The sequence below is a fragment of the Microtus pennsylvanicus genome, chromosome 10 (assembly GCF_037038515.1).
Source record: "Microtus pennsylvanicus isolate mMicPen1 chromosome 10, mMicPen1.hap1, whole genome shotgun sequence".
Classification (NCBI taxonomy): Eukaryota; Metazoa; Chordata; class Mammalia; order Rodentia; family Cricetidae; genus Microtus; species Microtus pennsylvanicus.
Window position 1 is genome coordinate 43,781,180 of NC_134588.1, and position 20,324 is coordinate 43,801,503.

General features: G+C 40.2%; 1 protein-coding gene across 2 annotated transcripts in view; it reads right to left on the reverse strand.

Annotated features, from left to right (window-relative positions):
- Hmcn1 (hemicentin 1) overlaps positions 1-20,324 on the reverse strand; it is a 452,651-nt gene that overhangs the window by 128,140 nt on the left and 304,187 nt on the right. For both annotated transcript variants that reach the window (XM_075988199.1, XM_075988198.1), the window contains 5 exons: positions 14,224-14,320; positions 5,864-5,986; positions 4,946-5,107; positions 2,879-3,160; positions 220-387 (listed from right to left, as the gene is read on the reverse strand). In XM_075988199.1, the coding sequence (XP_075844314.1) occupies positions 220-387; positions 2,879-3,160; positions 4,946-5,107; positions 5,864-5,986; positions 14,224-14,320 (832 nt within the window). The remainder of the gene's footprint in view (positions 1-219; positions 388-2,878; positions 3,161-4,945; positions 5,108-5,863; positions 5,987-14,223; positions 14,321-20,324) is intronic.

The following is a 20,324-nucleotide window of genomic DNA, read 5'->3' on the forward strand; positions in this document are numbered from 1 at the left end:
AATTTATCTTTCAATTGAAAGATTTTCCAGATACTCATTTACCCTTCTGTGTTTTAAATATGTTTGTATGATATGATGAGTGGGTAACATAATAAATACCTAGATCAGAAAGAAAAATGAAGCAACATAAATGCTGAAAATGAAAAAAAAAACAAACTGAAAAGAAGCAACGTTCACATGAAGGTAACCAGATAATCAGGGTATCCAAATTGTGAATACCTGAGAGGATTTTCACAGAACTGCCAAGGCTGACGGGCCAGCCATCTTTCAGCCAGGTTATGGAAGGCAGGGGGATGCCAGAGGCTTCGCAAGTCAGGGATACGGAGCTCTTTTCCACCACACTGATGTTCTCAGGGACTCCTTGGTTCCCAATGATGGTTGGAGGGGCTGTAAGATAAAACCCAGGTGACTGGAAATAGAAAAGAAGGTTGCCAATACATGATCCTCAACGGCTTATTTCTAGCAGGAGCCCTCCATTTTCTGGTTAATAGTAATCAAAACAATCAATCACTATAATGCCACCTCTGAAAACAAAAGTATATGTCGCTGCTTCCCAATCTTGATCAATTTAGGCTTGATATATATTCCAGTAATAGGGAGCTAGTTGATGAGTTAATCCTATTTTCTGACAGATTTATAGCATAAATTCACAACCTTCTTATAAACACTATTCTGCAAAAATTGTTATGCTCTTAAAATTAGATAAATATTAATTTTCTACTTTTTAAATTCTTTTCTCTTCATCTTTAGCATACACAAAGGCTACAAACATAAGAGATTAACACTAAGCTTCAATCATCTTCTTTTCGTTAGTTATGAAACGGAGTTTCATTTTATAACTCTTGTTAATTTTGAACTCCCTGTTGAGTCAGGCTGGCTTTGTACTCGTAACCCTCCAAACTGAGCCTCAAACGTTCTGGGATCATAGATACACATCAGCAGAACTAGATTTCTTCATTCATTAATGTCATTCAAGCTGTAAAATTTGAATCCATTAAAATTCCCGTTGCTTCCAGAGATTTAAAATTCATGCATCAGATTGCCTGTATATAAACAGTTTACTTTGAATAAGTTCATGTCTGGTTTCTTTTTGCCGCAAATATATACTTTATTCGTTAATTTTGTTGTTGTTGTTGTTTTGATTTTCGAGACAGGGTTTCTCCTAAGCTTTCGGTTCCTGTCCTGGAACTAGCTCTTGTAGACCAGGCTGGCCTCGAACTCATAGAGATCTGCCTGCTTCTGCCTCCCAAGTGCTGGGATTAAAGGCGTGCGCCACCACCGCCCGGCTTATTTGTTAGAATCTTAAATTTGACTTTAATACAACTCATATCCAAGGGATACTATGCAGCAAAGTTTAAAATAGTCTTATTTAAGACTTGAATTTGAAAATTGTATTCTTAAAAGAGTTAGCCAGATGTGGTGGTGCATGCCTTTAACCCCAGCACTAGAGGAAAAGGAGGTTGCCTCGTCTACATGGTGCATTCTAGGCCAGTCGAATGTATGGTAAGAGCTTACCCTAATTTTTTCTGCTTTATTATGTGCATCCTCAGAAGAACACTCTATGAGTTTGTCTCAGCAAGTAACATGAAGTTGGGTGTAGAAAGTTACATGACAAGTACCTGATAAGATTAGGGACGCAGTAAATATGTAGAACATATTTACATACGTAGAATATAGGGTGGGCTCTGTGAAACACTTGTCTTCTTGCACTCACAATCCCGCACTCTCTGTAGTTACCTTCACAAGAACTATATACCACCAAACCAGTCAAAATTCATCCAGACGAGGGAGATAATCCCAAACCTTACTGGGAGCTATTGCTAGTCAACAGCTGCTGGGGAAGGGAGAATGATTCTTTTTGGAGGGTGTGGCCAGTGGAAGTGTCCCACTGCCTCATGATCCTATGCCATGCACAATGGGCATCACTGTTTGGACTTAGTAATATATCAAAAAGAAAAAAAAAAGGAAGTCAGGAGGGACAGGGGTTGCGGGAGATTCAGGTAGAGCTGGAGGGCAAATGGATGATGAGACATGTAAATGACCATATTTCCGTGTATATATGCATGAAATTCTCAAAGAATTAAAAAAAGATGGGCTATAAATAGAATACTTGCAGATCTGAGGTCTATGTGCCCATGAATCATCCTGTGCTGAATATTATTTTAAGGTGTGTTACTATTGTTTATGCTGTGAAACATTTGTTTAATGATATAAAGATGTGTTGCTTTTGTTTCTGCTGCCTTTAACTCTGTGAAGCTGTGATTCTTTGCCTGACTAAAACACCTGATGGTCTAATAAAGAGCTGAAAGGACAATAGCAAGACAGGACTAAGGGTAAGTAGGGCCGACAGGAGAGAGAATAAATAGGAGAAATGACATAGTCAGGATAATTTAAGACGGGAGGAGAAACAAGGAAGAAGAGGAAGAGGAGGAGCAGCAAGAGGACAACGATAGGAGGATGCTAGGGGCCAGCCATCCAGTCACCTAGCCACCCAGACACCCAGCCACTCAGCTACCCAGACACCCAGACACCCAGTCACCCAGCCATCCAGTCACCTAGCCACCCAGACACCCAGCCACTCAGCTACCCAGATACCCAGACACCCAGTCACCCAGCCACCCAGCCACCCAGCCAGTCACAAAGAAAAAGTGAAAGTAAGATATACAGAAGTAAGAAAAGGAAAAAGCCCGGACACAAAACATAGGATAATTTAAGAAAAGCTGGCAAGAAACAAGCCAAATTAAGGTCAGGCATTCACCACTAAAACCTTCATGTGTGATTTATTTGGGAGCTGGGTGGCAGGCCCCCAAAAAGCCAAAAGAGTAAAACATCACACAACAATCCTGTGACTAGATCAGGCAATTCCCTCTCTCCTTACCATGAACACTTAAGTCGTATCTTTTGTCAGTCATTCCTGCCACATTCACGGCAACACACACGTAACGGCCTGTGTCAGATACATGAACATTCTTCAGCTGAAGGATGCGACCTTCATCCAATATTTCCACTCCCTTTCCTGCGGTCAAGGGGCGGCCATCTTTCATCCAGGTCACTGTCGGCTGAGGAATACCCTGCACCTCACATTCCAAGGAAATGCTCTTCCCACGGATGACAATCAATTCTGGGCGGTGGCTGCCACTGTTGGCTATAGATGGTCGAACTTTGGGGGGAAAAGACATAATGAGAAACAATACAGGAAACATTTGCTTCACTTCTGATAGGAGTTTTTACCTTCAACTTCTGATCCTCTTGCTTCTGCTTCTAAAGAGCAAGGATAACAAGGAATGCACCACCACACTCAGGCGATGTGGTTGGGAGAAGAAAGGCAGGGCCTTGTGCACATTAGGTAAACACTATCAAATGAGTTACAGCCTCAGTCCCGCGATACACTATTATGTCAATATATTATACAAAACAGGGTCAAAATAGCAGACTACATACCATGACATGTTGTCAGCATATTGAGAGGTAGAATTGGTCTCTTTCTAAGTGGGTTAATATCTAAAAGAAAGCTATTGACCCAGGAGAAAAAGAATCCTGTATTCACTCATTTTTGAGAAATAACACAGTAATTGAACTTATCAATTATAATTCTGATTTACAAAAGTGTTCAAGTACTATAATGGATGTGGTAGCTTAGAGCTTCTTAACTTATTTCATTAGAGATTCCTCTTCACCTGATAAAGCTTTATATAACACTGAATATATAGGTAAAACATATCTACAAATCAAATGCTTACTGATAACAAATCATAAAGAAACTTATTTTAAAATAATCTTTAGTATGCATGTAATTTTACCAGTTACTAAAGACAAAGACAAATCTGTATACTCATGAGATGGACATGCATGTTTATTTCTATAGAATTCACACCTTTAATGTTTAAAGAGAGGCTCTATGGGGGCTGGGCTATCTTGATATAAAGCAAAACAGTAACACCCTTTTTCTTGTCTTGTGTGGATTTGCTCTCACAGATGTAGCAATCGTCTTAACACTATAGAAGGGCTAAAAGCCACAGTGCCTCCATATTGCTAAAATGATGAGGTGCCCATCTCCAGAAACCATCTAGCCTCAGATGTCTCCTTATGTGAGGAGGTAAACTGCCAGCCATGCCACTAGCAGCCAGTCACTCTGTTTCCCTACAGCTGAATTTACCTAACAGAAACTGATTCTAAGAATTAGAAATAAGGCCATCATGGGCCAGTGTTAGTAAACTAGGGCTCTAGGGACAGGTCTACAGTACAAAAGCCACATTACCTTGTTCAATCATGGAAAAGTCTTTGAGTTTGAGTTCCATGTGTGACTGATAGAGGCAACCCTTCCCCTCATGTTGAGATGCACATAAAGATTAAGTAAAGTAGGACATATTTTCAAGCACTTTAAAATGTTGCACAGGTTATACTCTAAATATTCTTTTAAAATAAAGCAGTTATGCTTTTTAAATACACTCTAGGGCTGGGACTGTAACTTAGTTGGTGGGTGGCCCTTGCCTAACATGTATGAGGCAAGTATGCGAGCACATGGCTGTAATCCCAGCATCAGGAGATGCATGAAGGAGGACAAGAAGCTAATGGCCACTCAACTATGCACCAAGTTTGAGTCTAGCCTGGGCTACATGAGAACTCATCAAAACAAACAAACAACAAAAACACCATCAGCATCAAAATCTATAAAGCATAATCCCCTCTCTTCCCTTTCTACACATTTACCCCACCCAGCATATTGTGACCACCTTGATGTGTCTGTTACCGGTGGGAAGACAGGATGAACAGCTGTATTTCCAAATAAATAATCACCTGAAAGAAGTAATTGCTCTCTGGTTAAGTCTGCACAATTTATACCACAGTATAGCTGTACTATGAATGAACAAAGAGAAGCAGAAAGGAAATAGAGGAATCTCTGGAAGAAGATGGTGCCCGGAGCTTGAGGAGGTCAATAACTAACCATAAACTTGCAGATTATAGTCTTTATTCGCAATTCCGGCCACATTGGATGCCACACATGTGTAGAGTCCTGCATCTGCTTTCTCAGCAACTGAAATCTGTAGCCGCCTGCCTCCCGACAAAATGCGAACTCGTCCAACAGAGTCAGCCAACACCAGAGAGCCTGCAATGAAACCCAAATAGCAGCATTTGAGGCAAAAATAAGTAGATTTTGTGTACATGCCCAGACAAGAACTAGTTTGAGTATCGAAAAGGTAGACAGCCCTGTGAAATCATCATTTTCTTGTGGGCAAAATAAAGAATGGGATGAAATACAATTTTCAATGGTTTGTTTTATGTTTTGTGGGTGTGGATAAATATTTGCTGATGAAAATCTACTCAACTATAGGCTTTAATCCGAATATATGTCGCAAAACTTCCATAAATGCACAAAGTGTTTATTTTAGAAAACCCTTTTTCAGACATTTGTAGAGAAAAATAATTCTTTGAATGGTAGACTCTTGGTGATAATAAATGTTTCATAATACATTTGATACAAAGCAAGACATAATGTAGAAAATTGATTTTTCTGGTGAGCAATTAGTTTGAAAATGATCTTCAGTGAGATAATAATGAAGTTTGGAATGCTGAAGGTACTACAAAGCAATTCTTATGCATTTAGCATGAAAACCCCTGTAAAGGTTTCTGTTTTTGAATTTTTAAAAATTTGGTATGTTAGCCAAACAAAAGATATTCATTCTGTCTTATCCATCTATTCACCTATCCATCTCTCTCTATCTACCTATCTATCATCTATGTGTCTGTCATCTGTCTATCTATCTATCTATCTATCTATCTATCTATCTATCTATCTATCTATCTAATCTTTCTATCATCTATCATCTCTCTATCATTTAAAGTTTTAGCAATGCAAACTGACCTTTCTTCTTCCAAGTAAGATTTGGGGGTGGAATTCCACTTGATTCACACAGCAGAGTGATGAGATTCCCTTCAATGGCCGTAAGTTGCACAAGTTCATCAGATCCATAAATACTAGGTGGTACTGAAAGGAAAGGAAAAGCATTGATTCTACAGTTTTTGTGTCATGTAGTTTTCTAACACTTTACACATAGTAGAAATAGCTTCTACCCAAATAATGAAAGAGAAAAGTACTTAAGGTTGAATGTCACATCTAAAGAACTCAACCAATTCCTAGTAAAAGACCTTTCCACTGTCATAGAAATTCTACAGTTGAAGATAGAAATTCTGTAGTTGAAGAAGTTGAAATGGCATGATTTGTTATAGGTATCTAGGCATTGGTGTAAGAGTGCTGATACCTACCAAATGGAAAGTTAACCCAGACACTGATGCCCAGCCAGCTTTGATATCTCAGATGCTCACTAGTAGAGTACAATAGCCACACAATGTCCAGTGAAAGACAAGGCAAGGGGCTTCACTCAAGAGGCAGACATTCACTTATTCTAGATTGCACACCTTGTCCTTTATTGCTCTATAGAATTTTACAGGGGGTTCTCCAAGTTAGTCTTGATTATCAAGCTCCTCTCAAAGGGGCTGCAGCCTAAAGACACTGAATAAACTCCCTCACCTCCCTTAGGATACAGCTGTATCATCCCGTGGCAGATACTCATTCTTCCAAGCTCGGGGAAGTTGAGTAGTCATAGAATCCTTTTCATGCCCCACTGAAGTTTCAGTCCTTACTCAACCACCTCCGTGCAAACAATTCTATTCTTCTGAAGCTCATTAGACCAATTCATTTCTTCCTATCATGTCTGTGAATCTGTCACTCATCTGCTCACTGATTGGCTACTGAACTTGTTTTTGTTCTTTCTCTTCATGCCAAGTTCTTCCATTGTTCTGTATGAATGGAATATCTACATGAATAACTAGTTTAAATACCCTACATTCAGTTCTTCTGTCTGATCTTCCCCTTCTCCACAGATGATACAATGGCCTTTATGTCATCTAGAAAATTCCTCCTACATGTTCATAAATTTAGCCACGGTTTGATAATTGCTCCATTCTTTCTTTCTCCTTGAGTAGTCCAAAATCTCAACTCACAATCCTACTTGAATCTTGAGTGTTTTCACCTCTGAAATGTCTCTATTCAGTTGTTTTCTTGCATTGACCCCTCTGCACCTTAGATTTCATAATCAATAATTTCAATGTCTCATTTGTCAATAATCTCAATTGTCTGGCTCTTTGCCCTTCTTATTTATAACTACTGCCATCAAGTCAATGAGTTACACAAAAGGAAATGACACAACCACAGACTGACACGACTCTAAGATCACAATCTCCACTTTCAACTCCAGCCTCAGCTACTCCTGGGGCTTCCAGGAGTATAAGTAGTTACAAATCTAATGAAGACTCCATCTAGATCTTACAACAAATTGCTTCTTCACATGTCACATATGATTCTCAAGAAGCACTGCCGAGCTTGGTCTGTACAGAATTGAACACAACATCCCTCTGTTCCTTCTCTTAGGGAGACACCACCACTCACAAGCCCAGCTGACTGAGGAACACAGATATGTGTGGCCTCTGCTCATCTTAAGTTTCTTAAACACATCTGGAGTATAGTTGATTTCTTTGAAAATATATATTTAGGCACCCAGGTTCTTCTTTAAAACTTTTTAATGTGTTCTGAGACACTTAGAATCAAATGCACTGATAGAAGTTTCGTCAATCCATCCCCAGTGCCTTCCTACCACACATTTCTTCTCCACTGCGCCATACGAGCCAAGAGTGAGCAATGCTGACTTCCCTGATGAGACAGTGTACTTTAGTAGTGTTCGCAGTTAATACCTGCTCATGCTTGTGGTCTCAATTACATGGCATACAAATCCATATATCTTTCTATTTAACCCAAAACAGATATTTCATTTAAATTTAACCATTTGGAGTATTCTTCCTTCCTTCCTTCCTTCCTTCCTTCCTTCCTTCCTTCCTTCCTTTCTTTCTTTCTTTCTTTCTTTCTTTCTTTCTTTCTTTCTTTCTTTCTTTCTTTCTTTCTTTCTTCTTTTGCTTTTGGCAGACAAACAGTCTGCCCCAACAGTCAACCACATTCAGAGGGACTAATTTGAACCCATGCTCATTCACTTCCAGTCCAGTTGGAGTTGGTGAGCTCTTATTAGTTCAGACAAACTGTCTCAGTGAGTGAACCCCTCGTGATCTTGACCTCCTTGCTCATATTCTCCCTCCTTCCATTCTACAACTGAACCTTGGGAGCTCAGTCCAGTGCTTCAATGTGGTTCCATAGAAGCATTATTTGTAAAAGCCAGAACCTGGAAACAACCTAGATGCTCCTCAACTGAAGAATGGATTTACACATTAGAGTACTACTCAGTGGTAAAAAACAATGACGTCTTGAATTTTGCATGCGAATGGATGGAATTAGAAAACACTATCTTGAGTGAGGTAACACAGACCCAAAAAAGGATATGGTATGTACTCACTCTTAAGTGAATATAAGCCATAAACAAAAGACATTGAGCCTATAGTTCATGATCCTAGAGAAGCTAAGTAATAAGGTGAACCCAAAGAAAAACATATATAGATCCACCTGGGAATTGGAAATAGACAAGATCACCTGACAAAATTGGGAGCATGGCGGCAGGGGGTAGAAGGAAGGGGAGAAGGAAGGGTTGAGGAGAACTTGAGGGAATGGGATATTCGAGATGGAGGAAGGACAGATATGAGAGCAAGGAAAGAGCTATCTTGAGTGAGGGAGCCATTATGGGGTTAGCAAGAAACCTGGCCCTAGAAAAATTCCCAGGAATACACAAGGCTGACCCCAGCTAAGACCCTAAGCAATAGAGGAGAGGGTGCCTGAACTGGCCTTGTCCTGTAGTCAGACTGATTATCTTTTTTTTTTCTGACTGATTGATTATCTTAAATATCACCATAGAACCTTCGTCCAACAACAGATGGAAACATTTGGGGTTTTCTAACTTGGAATTTTCATCTTTCTCATTAGCCACTACACTACACAGGAAATAGTAATCAAACATAGTAAAGAATGCATGTTTTTCAAGTGATCCTATCTCTGGCATCTCAAATTTCCCACTATCATTCATTATTATATTTATTGCACTCTGCTTTTTGTTGTTAAATCTCTTCTTTCAGAGGCATTAGTTTATTATTAGTAAGGGACACCTTAAAGCTTATGTCCAGTGACTTCTATGCAATATATAACATTACCCATTAACTTATCCATCCATCTATGTACATCTTATTCATTGCCTATTTTATTTTTTTTCTGGGACATCGCTATTCTTAGTTTCCAAGCCATTACTCTTTCAAACATAATTTTCTATTGATTCTTTGAGAACTTCATATCACAGAACCCAATTCCACTCACCTCCCAGTCCTTCTGTAGCCACCCCTCACCATTTCAAAAGAAATAGAAAAATGAAATAAAAAATAGAATATACAAATAAAAATATTAGATAAAGAAACAAAAAACATTTCGCTGTTCTGTCTTTCCCACTTCTCCATCATCTTCATTCATCCTAGTGGCCTTGGGAGCTGCAGGGTGTCAAAGTAGACCCTTTTGTCCTAACAGCTTTATTTGTAAATATTTGTTATGCAATGAATTGTTGGCCAAATTCAAGGCTTCTGGTACATCATCAATACTAGACCCTCACCAAAACTCCTCTTTGATATTCTGCTGTTTCCTGGAGTCATGGAGATCCTGCAGCTATGGTTTCGCAGGACCAGTTTCTTCACTTACTCAAGCAGCTCAAAGATGGAGTAGATGTTGGGATGTGCCCACTAAAAGCCCTGGGTGTGTGAACAGATAGCTGAGCTGATCAGTTTGGGCCACTGGGACCATTCCCCTCAGGTGGGGGTGGAGCCAGATTTCCCATGCTTTCCTATGAGGGGCAGGACCAACTCTACAATGCTAGGGTCATGGTGGGGGGGGGCATGCTGCTATCCCAGAACTGACAAGGGGTGGGGTCAGCTCTATGCCATCACTTTTAATAGGTTTTCCTCTTTGACTGCTTCTTTTCAGTTTCCTTCATCCGGCCCCTTTTTCTATCCCTATATAGATAGCAATGGTAGCCATTCTGTATCGCACTCTACTGGACACATCTCTCTTATCTCTTTAAGGAACTTCAGCTCCTGTCTACATATATTTATAATTATAATCTTGTTTGCATTTCTGACTGCATGAGGACAACTTCACATTGTTGGTCCATAGACAGTTCAAAAGCTTCAGGTCTCCGTCTCACTTATTTTGTTAACGGGTTTCCCTGGGTTCCCTACTACACCTGCATCATCTTTGGTTCATGTCTGCCTCAACCTCCCTCCTCCCTCCTCTTACCCTCGCCCTTATTTACTTTACACTGTCCTTCTTTTCCTTCCTACTAGTCCATCCCTCTTCTGCTTTCATGTTTTCTGTTTGCTTTTGTTTTGGCTTCCACATTTGAGAGAAAGTGTGTGACATTGGTCTCTCTTCTCATCTCACTTCCCAGGTGGTCATGACTCCTAATTTCCTATCTGCAGCCAACCCTTTAACCTTTACTTTATAATTTTTAGCTCAATGTCTTGGAAAAATTGAGAGATATGAGAATATTTTTCTCATTTGACAGAAACGAAGAAGAAAAAGTAGGTGAAATGGAGAGGGAGCAAGAATAGAAAGAGCTAGGAATGGAAATTGATGATGCATAATTCATATGTAGTGGGCGTAAGTTTGCTATATGGCAAATTGCAGCATTTAAACACAAATTCATCTCCTTACAGAGTCACAAGTAGCTTTTCTTGTAACTAACTGCAATGATTATTAAAATGATAATTAGTTTTAACAAGCTATTTCTATATACATATATGCTTTTAAATTAAGAGAAAACTTTCTCTGCTTATCTTTTTATTTGAAACTTGGGAGGCAGAGGCAGGCAGATCTTTGTGAGTTCAAGGCCAGCCTGGTCTACAAGAGCTAGTTCCAGGACAGGCTCCAAAGTTACAGAGAAACCCTGTCTTGAAAAAAACAAACAAAAAAAGAAAGAAAGAAAATGCCATTTTCAAGTGAGTCTGATGTAAATTTCACTTCATTACTTCAGTAATTGAAAAGTTTAAACAAATTATTAAAGTTGAGATTTTAGGTCACAAAGAGATCCAAAGTGTTATTTAAAACAATGATAAAATTGTTTTGGCTATCCTGGGTGTTTTGTTTTTCCATATAAAGTTGATTAATGTCCTTTCAAGATCTGTGAAGAATTTCGATGGGATTTTAATGGGGATTGCATTGAATCTATAAATTGCCCTTGGTAGAATTGCCATTTTTACTATGTTGATCCTCCTAATCCAAGAGCAAGGGAGATCCTTCCATTTTCTGGTATCCTCCTCAATTTCTTTCTTCAAAGACTTAAAGTTCTTGTCAAATACATCCTTCACTTCCTTGGTTAGAGTTACCCCAAGATATTTTATGCTATTTGTGGCAATCGTGAAAGGTGATGCTTCTCTGATTTCCCTCTTTGCTTCCTTATCCTTTGTGTATAGGAGGGCAACTGATTTTTTGGAATTGATCTTGTATCCTGCCACGCTACTAAAGGAACTTCTGGAGGCATTACCATCCTTGACTTCAAACTCTATTACAGAGCTTCAGTATTGAAAACCGCTTGGTATTAGCATAAAAACAGAGAAGTCGATCAATGGAATAGAGTAGAAGACCCGGAATTTAACCCACAAACCTACGAACACCTGATTTTTGATAAAGGAGCTAAAAGTATTCAATGGAAGAAAGAAAGCATCTTCAACAAATGGTGCTGGCAGAACTGGTTGTCAACCTGCAGAAGAATGAAAATAGATCCATATCTATTGCCATGCACAAAACTCAAGTCCAAATGATAAAGACCTCAATATCAGGCTGAACACACTGAACCTGATAGAAGAGAAAGTGGGAAGTACTCTTCAACATATGGGCACAGGAGATCACTTCCTACGTATATCCCCAGCAGCACAGACATTAAGAACAACATTGCATAAATGGGACCTCCTGAAACTGAGAAGCTTCTGTAAAGCAAAGGACACTGTCACTAAGACAAAAGGCAACCCACTGACTGGGAGAAGATCTTCACCAACCCTGCAACAGATAAAGGTCTGATCTCCAAAATATATAAAGAACTCAAGAAACTAGACTTTAAAATGCTAATTAACCCAATTAAAAAATGGGGCACTGAACTGAACAGAGAATTCTCAACAGAAGAAATTCAAATGGCCAAAAGACACTTAAGGACATGCTCAACCTCCTTGGCAATCAGGGAAATGCAAATTAAAACAACTTTGAGATACCATCTTACACTTGTTAGAATGGCTAAAATCAAAAACACCAATGATAGCCTTTGCTGGAGAGGTTGTGGAGTAAGGGGCACACTCATCCATTGCTGGTGGGAATGCAAACTTGTGCAACCACTTTGGAAATCAGTGTGGCGATTTCTCAGGAAATTTGGGATCAACCTACCCCAAGATCCAGTAATACTACTCTTGGGAATATACCTAAGAGATGCCCTATCATATGACAAAAGCATTTGTTCAACCTTGTTCATAGCAGCATTATTTGTAATAGCCAGAACCTGGAAACAACCTAGATGCCCTTCAATGGAAGAATGGATGAAGAAAGTCTGGAATATATACATATTAGAGTACTACTCAGCGGTAAAAAACAATGACTTCGCGAATTTTGCATGCAAATGGATGGAAATAGAAAACACTATCCTGAGTGAGGTATCCCAGACCCAAAAAGATGAACATGGGATGTACTCACTCATAATTGGTTTCTAGCCATAGATAAAGGACATTGAGCATATAATTTGTGATCCTAGAGAAGCTAAATAAGAAGGTGAACCCAAAGAAAAACATATAGTCATCCGCTTGGATATGGGAAGTAGACAAGATTGCCGGGCAAAACCTGGGAACTTGGGGGGGGGAGGTGGCATGGGGCTAAGGGGAATTGGGGTGAGAAACGTGAGAAGGGGAGGATTGGAGGAGCTTGGGGGAATGGGATGGTTGGGATAAAGGAAGGGTGGACACGGGAGCAGAGAAATATATATCCTAATTAAGGGAGCCACCTTAGGGTTGGCAAGAGACTTGACTCTAGAGGGGCTCGCAGGTGTCCAGGGAGATGTCCCCAGATAGTACCTTGGGTAACTGAGGAGAGGGAACCTGAAATGACCCTATCCTATAGCCATACTGATGAATATCTTGCATATCATCTTAGAACCTTCATCTGGCGATGGATCGAGATAGAGATAGAGACCCAAATAGGAGCACCGAACTGAGCTCTTAAGATCCAAATGAGGAGCAGAAGGAAGGAGAACATGAGCAAGGAAGTCAGGACCACGAGGGGTGCACCCACCCACTGTGACAGTGGAACTGATCTATTGGGAACTCACCAAGGCCAGCGGGACTGGGACTGAATAAGCATGGGATGAAACAGAACTTTCTGAACATGGAGGACAATGAAGGCTGATGAGAAGCCAAGGACAATGGCACTAGGTTTTGATCCTAATACATGAACTGGCTTTGTGGGAGCCTAGCCTGTTTGGATGTTCACCCTACTGGACCTGGATAGAAGTGGGAGGACCTTGGACTTCCCGCAGGGCAGGGAATCTGGACTGCTCTTCATTCTCAAGAGGGAGGGGGAATGGAGTGGGGGGAGGGGGAGAAGGGGAGGGTAGGGGGCAATGTGTGGGAGGAGGGGGAGGGAAATGGGAAATGGGGAGGAGGCGGAAATTTTTTTTCAACAACTAAAAAAAATAAAAAAATAAAGAAAAAATAAATAAAATAAAACAATGATAAAATGTTAGAGGTGGGAGAATTTTAAAAACAATTAATAGATAGCCACAGCCAAGGTATTGTGTATTACCTTACTAGCAAATGGTAAATGTTTCAAGTGGTAATAGCTTCTGAATTAGCACGGCAGTCTCTGCTGCCTTACAGGGCGTGAACACAATTTGCAAGTATACCATGGCCTTTCAAATGTACTCTCGCTGGACAAAGCACCACTAGTTCTGGAGGAAGTCCAATCAGTACAAGCCAGGCTGTAAGAGCCACAGGGATGTTGGACAGGAGAGGAAGTCACGCCACACTGAAGTCGCAATGACGGTATGTTTAGGCACAGGGCATCCGTCCATCTGCTATGCATTTGCATCAGTGCCTTGAGCTGCTACTCGGGAAACCGCTTGTGTCCATTTGCACAGCATGATGGATGGATGCCCCTTTAAAACCTGACAAACCGTAGGCTGGCTGCTTTGTTTGACTAATGTTCCTTATACTCACCCCAGATGTTAACATTGTAGTTTTTCTCAGTTTTCCCAGCCACATTGGTTGCTTCGCAGGTGTAACGACCAGTGTCTTGGACCTGAGCATCTTCAATCTGAAATAAAAAATGAGAGTTATGCTTGGAAACCAGCAACAACCTTCCCAGCCCTTCTTTTTTGCCCTCCTTTTTTTCTTCTTCTTCTATTTTGAGACAAATTCTCACTCTGCAGCCTAGAATTCGCTAGGCCATTATTCAAGAAGGCCTGAGAATCACATCAGTTCTTCTTTCTCAGCCTCTCTAGTGCTGGGATTAATTATTGGCAGGAGCCACCACGCTCAGCTTGAACTAGGGTTGGATATTAATGCACACCATTGTCTCTTATTTTTATTTTTATTCTGTAGATTTCTAAACATACAGAAGTGGATAAAGTGTAAAAATGAATGCCTACCACCCAGATTCAACATTTACCAAAACTTAAAAATATTCATCTACACTACATTCTGTGTTAACCCAGTTCATACCGGTTTTTAAACAATACAAAGATCTTCTAAATAAAATTAGATAAAATAGCAAAAACAATAATCACAAAACAATATCACTTTCTGATAAAGTCATTCAGCTTTTCACTGTATGATCCTTATGAATTCAGAACGTAACTTAATAAGGTTGTGACTGGTTTATTATATATATTCCTTCTATACTGGATCTGTAAGCTTCTTTAAGTCAAAAAATTAAATTTAATTAGTCTTAATCTTAACCATTACCCAGTTCAGTAGTTAGTAGATAATTGAGTTTTAGTAAAATATTTTCATACATGTATATGCAGCATGAATCAGCACTCATTCACCATAACTTTGCATTACTCAGCTGATAATTTAAATCTTTAAAAATGTCTAGATTTATTTATTTTATTTATAATAGTGCTTTCCCTGCACATGTGTATGTAAATTACATGTGGCCAGAACAGAGTGTCCGATCCCCTGGAACTGAAGTATAAATGGCTGTGAGGTACCATATTGGTGCCTAGAATTCATACCCAGGTCTTCTGGAAGATCAACAATGCTCTCAAGTATTGATACCTCTCTACAAACCCACACAAATCTTGTATTGGGTTGGAGATGTAAACAGATCCAAGGCATAATATAATTCCTCACAGTTTCTGAGCATATATTTTAGTGAGCATATGAAGAATATAAAAATAAATTAATAAACAAGGCAAAATTACACAAGATCAGAGATACTACACACTGAATTGTTGCTTGCATATAAGCTTGCCACCGGGGGCTGGAGAGATGGCTCAGTGGTTAAGAGCACTGACTGCTCTTCCAGAGGACCCGGGTTCAATTCCTAGCACCCACATGGCAGCTCACAACTGTCTGAAAATCCAATTGCAAGGGATCTGGCACTTCACACCCATGCACATAAAATAAAGTTAAATAAAATAATTTTTTTTAAAACGCTCGCCAGCGAAGATTCTAAGGACTCTAAAAGAGGAAATATGATGGGAATTCCTGTGATTGACAAGAGTATTTGGCTCAGCCAGGGCACACAGTAAATAAACATGTCAATCAACTAAAGCCAAACCGGAGTTAGGTGGAATACTGAAGAGGTACTTGACACCAAACCTTCTCATTTTAAGGACAGAGGAACTTAAGTTCATTTCTTGGCTCTATGTGACCAAAAATCACACAACTGGTGGCAACCTACCCATTCTTAGAAAATAAAATACGTAAGCATGGACCTTACATTACAGTTTGAATTTTGTGTGTCCCCGCTCAAGTTTACTTATGCTATGAATATGTGCTTCTCAATCCACGACACTATGCTGAGAGGCTGTGGAGCCCACAGAGGGGACAGAGCTGGTCAGTCACTAGGAACAGGCCTTGAAGGTTGAGTTCCATCTCTGTTTCCCCATTTTCTCCCTGCTTCTGTACTTTCTGTGAACAGCCTCTAGCACCCTGTGCCTGCCAGATGTTCCTTCCTTGCCATGATGAGGAAGACTGAGACCCTCTGACGCCACAGCTGAAATAAACCTTTAAGCCTGTAAACTGTTTCGGAGCAGCATTGCGGTCATGGTAACGGTAACACAGTAAATCACAAACACAGAAATGGGTTCATTGTTGTGACTAAATGTGACCATATGGGTCTTAGGCCTTTAGAACTGGATATTACGAGAAATTTGGAAAAGATTGGAGATGTAAGCAGAGAAGACTTGAATCCTGTAAATATAATTGTCATGGATAAGTCTGCTGGGATCTTGAAAGACTAGAACACTAGTGAAAAGCAGGCAGTAAGGACTGTACTTAGGTCACTGAAGATGGTAATCCGTGCAGCACTGGGAACTGGACTGGAGCCTATTTGTGTTATATTTCGTCAGAAAATGTGTTTCCACCTTGCTTATATTTTGACAATTTGGGTGAGGCCAAATGAAAAAGTAATGTACTAATAACCTCAGCAAAAGAAATGACAAAACAGCAGAGCGCTCAGGCTGTGGAATGGTTTAGTTTTTTAAAATATTCATTTCTTTAGTGTGTGTGTGTGTGTGTGTGTGTGTGTGTGTAGGAGAACACCTTGAGTGGGGAAGTTGGTTCTCTCCTTCCACCCAGTGGGATTAGGGACTGGACTCAGTTGGACAGTCTTGGTGGCACGTGCCGTACCTGCTGAGCCATATCACTGGCACCTATGGCGTGGTAAGTGCTGGCTGCTCTTAGTCCAGTTTATAGTAAGAATTAGCAGCAAGGACTGGCACAGAAAGACATGAACATGTACAGGCTGGCCCAGCAGTTCTTAATCTGTGAGTGACAACCCCTTTGGGGTCAGATGACCCTTTAGCAGGGTTGGCCAAGGACCATCAGAAAAAACAGATATTTACATTATGATTCATAACAATAGTAAAATTACATTTATGGACTAGCAATGAAAAGAATTTTATGTTTGGGAATCGCCACAACACAAGGAGCTGTATTACTGTGTTTGCTATGCTAGGAAGGTTGAGAACCACTGATCTAGCCAGAAAAGCAGCGCAATCCCTAGGAAAACTGAGGACAAAGTAGCTATCCTTGCTAAACATGTCAGTACCTCTAAGAAGAAAACAAGCAATTTGTATTGGGGTAATACAAAGTGTTCCTTGAGGTCATTTCAGAAATTAAAAAGAATCCACAATCAAAGGTGTAGGTGGAGTTTTCTTGTGCTAGCGGCCCCTCTTGAATAAACACTCAGAAACTTAATATTAATTGTAAATGCTCAGCTGATAGCTCAGAGTGGCTACTAGCTAACTCTTACATTTTAAATTAACCCATATTTTTTATTGGCGCTCTGTCACGTTGCTCATGGCTTATTATCCCATTTTCTACATGTCCTGCTTCCTCTTTGTCTGGTGGCATCTCCTCTGATCCTACCCTTCTTCATCCCAGCATCCTTAGCGTGGTTGTCCCGCCTACATTTCCTGCCTGGCTATCAGTCAGTCAGTTCTTTATTAACCAATCAGAGTAATACATATTCACAGTATACAGAAGGATTATTTCACAGCACAAAGGTTTCAGTGTATAAAACTATAAACTCTTTGAAAGATTTTCCTTCAGAAAGACAGCACTTTACCCTAACGAGTTGTCTGAGGAAATGCTTTCCCAGGTTCAAGCCAGGCACTAAAAGGCTGCTGCAGCCATGGTCCAAGGTAGGGCTTGGTAGAACTTGGTGTTGTCCACTTGGGTTTAGTTTGGCAGGCATGCAGAAGGTATGAATTATGGAGTCAAAAAAGTTTGCACCAAAGATTTTGAGAAAAGACTGGGAGGTCAGGCAATGTGTAGCAAGCTTAGATTTCCTGGAGAAGGCCCTTTCCAGGGTACTGCAAGACGCTATGGGAGTGAAGCCAGCATTGCAATAGATACAGGATGCTGGATGTGCCAAGAGCATACTGAGGAAACCTGCAGGTAATGAATGTATCTAGCCCATGAGGCTGTAATTAACAAGGGTGGGGTTTCTTAAGCCCTCTGGAGCTCGTGTCATGGAAGCCATGTACCCCAGATGTTTGGCATGGAACCACAGGAGTCAATGCTTTTCTCTCCTGAATTTTATTCTTATTTTGCCCTATCTTTTCTTATATCTCCATTCTTCTATTTTAGAATTAGACTGTTTATTCCTTGTCATAAATTTGAAAGTATATCACTTTAAAAAAATGATGAAAAAGCCGGGCAGTAGTGGCACACTCCTTTCATCCCAGCACTTGGGAGGCAGAGGCAGGCAGATCGTTGTGAGTTTGAGGCCAGCCTGGTCTACAGAGAGAGTTCCAGGACAGGCACCAAGACTACACTGAGAAATCCTGTCTCGAAAAATAAAACAAAATAATGAAATGCTCTCCGCCAGAAGACTGCATTCTCTTCAGAAGAGATTTTGGACTTGGATTGTGAACAGTTTTGGAATCTAAGATTGGTGGACTTGAAGTTTGACTGAATACATTTTGCACCATAAGATAGACAAGAGCTTTTTGAGGTCAAGCTCCTTTCTGAATGTGTTCTCACCAGTTCCCAGTGCTAGCATGGATGGTTGTGGAACCTGTGTTGGGATGTGTCTGTGTCTCAGGATGAAGCATTTCACTGTGAGTGTGCACTTGAAGGCAATACCTGGCCCTAGGTGGCTCAGTTTCTCTCTGATTCTTCACAGCCTCTGTTACATAATCCAGCGACATGTATTATGCCCTCTATGTCATGACAGGCTGAAATATTAAAATGACGTACCTATATCTTTTTTTAAAAAATAAACTTAGGTTGTTCTGTCAAGTTATGTATTCACAGTAAGGAAAAGGTAACTAATACAGTGTAGAGCTCAGAAAAAGTTTTTGGAGTAGAGAGGTTGGTAGATTGGAAAGCAGAGATGAACATTTAATGGAGTGCGTCATATACGCTTAGCAAATAAAATGCTAAAATTCCATTATTTAATTTAGTCAAATAAGTGTGAGAAAAATGCTGGGTATGTTCTTAAGATAGTATTAACTAACGAGTGAGGGTTGGGTTCTGTTGAATGTTTCATTGTATGGGTCTTCTCTCTACTTCTGCCAAGGGGACTTGTATATCCCAGGGTGTCTGGCATGTGTTCATGAAAGAGATCAGATCTAAGGATTTATTCACCATTACCTAAAGAAAGGAACACCTACACCCACGGAAATTTATGTTCATGTAAATGCCTCCCTCTGTCATTTAGCCACATCTAAGCTTTGAGATTTTGCCAGGTGCTTTCTAGAAGAATAGATTCATCCTCTGTGCATGTACATTACCCACTCCTTTTTGCATTTATAGCTCAGTTGCCTTATCCATCTTTGTTTTGTTAGTGGGTCTGGTCTTTCTTCTTCTTTATTGATTTTATTGAGCTATACATTTTTTCTCTGTTCCCCTCCCTTCCTCTCCCCTTCCCTTCAACCCTCTCCTATGGTCCCCATGCTCCCAATTTACTCAGGAGATCTTGTCTTTTTCTACTTCCCATGTAGATTAAATCCATGTATATCTCTCTTAGGGTCCTCATTGTTGTCTAGGTTCTCTGGGATTGCGGATTGTAGGCTGGTTTTCTTTGCTTTATGTCTAAAAGCTACTTATAAGTGAGTACATATGATATTTGACATTCTGGGTCTGGGTTACCTCAATCAATATGATGTTTTCTAGATCCATCCATTTGCCTGCAAATTTCAAGATGTCATTATTTTTTTTTCTGCTGTGCAGTACTCCATTGTATAAATACACCACATTTTCCTTATCCATTCTTCAGTTGAGGGGCATTTAGGTTGTTTCCAGGTTCTGGCTATGACAAACAATGCTGCTATGAATATAGTTGAGCACATGTCCTTGTGGCACGATTGAGCAGCCTTTGGATATATACCTAAAAGTGATATTTCTGGGTCCTAAGGAAGGTTGTTTCCTAATTTCTAAGAAATCGTCATACTGATATTCAAAGGGGCTGTACCAGTTTGCATTCCCATCAGCAATGTAGAAGTGTTCCCTTTACCCCACAACCTCTCTAGCATAAGTTGTCATCGGTGTTTTTGATCTTGGCCATTCCAGGTGTAAGATGGAATCTCAGAGTTGTTTTGATTTGCATTTCCCTGATGTCTTAGGATGATGAACATTTCCTT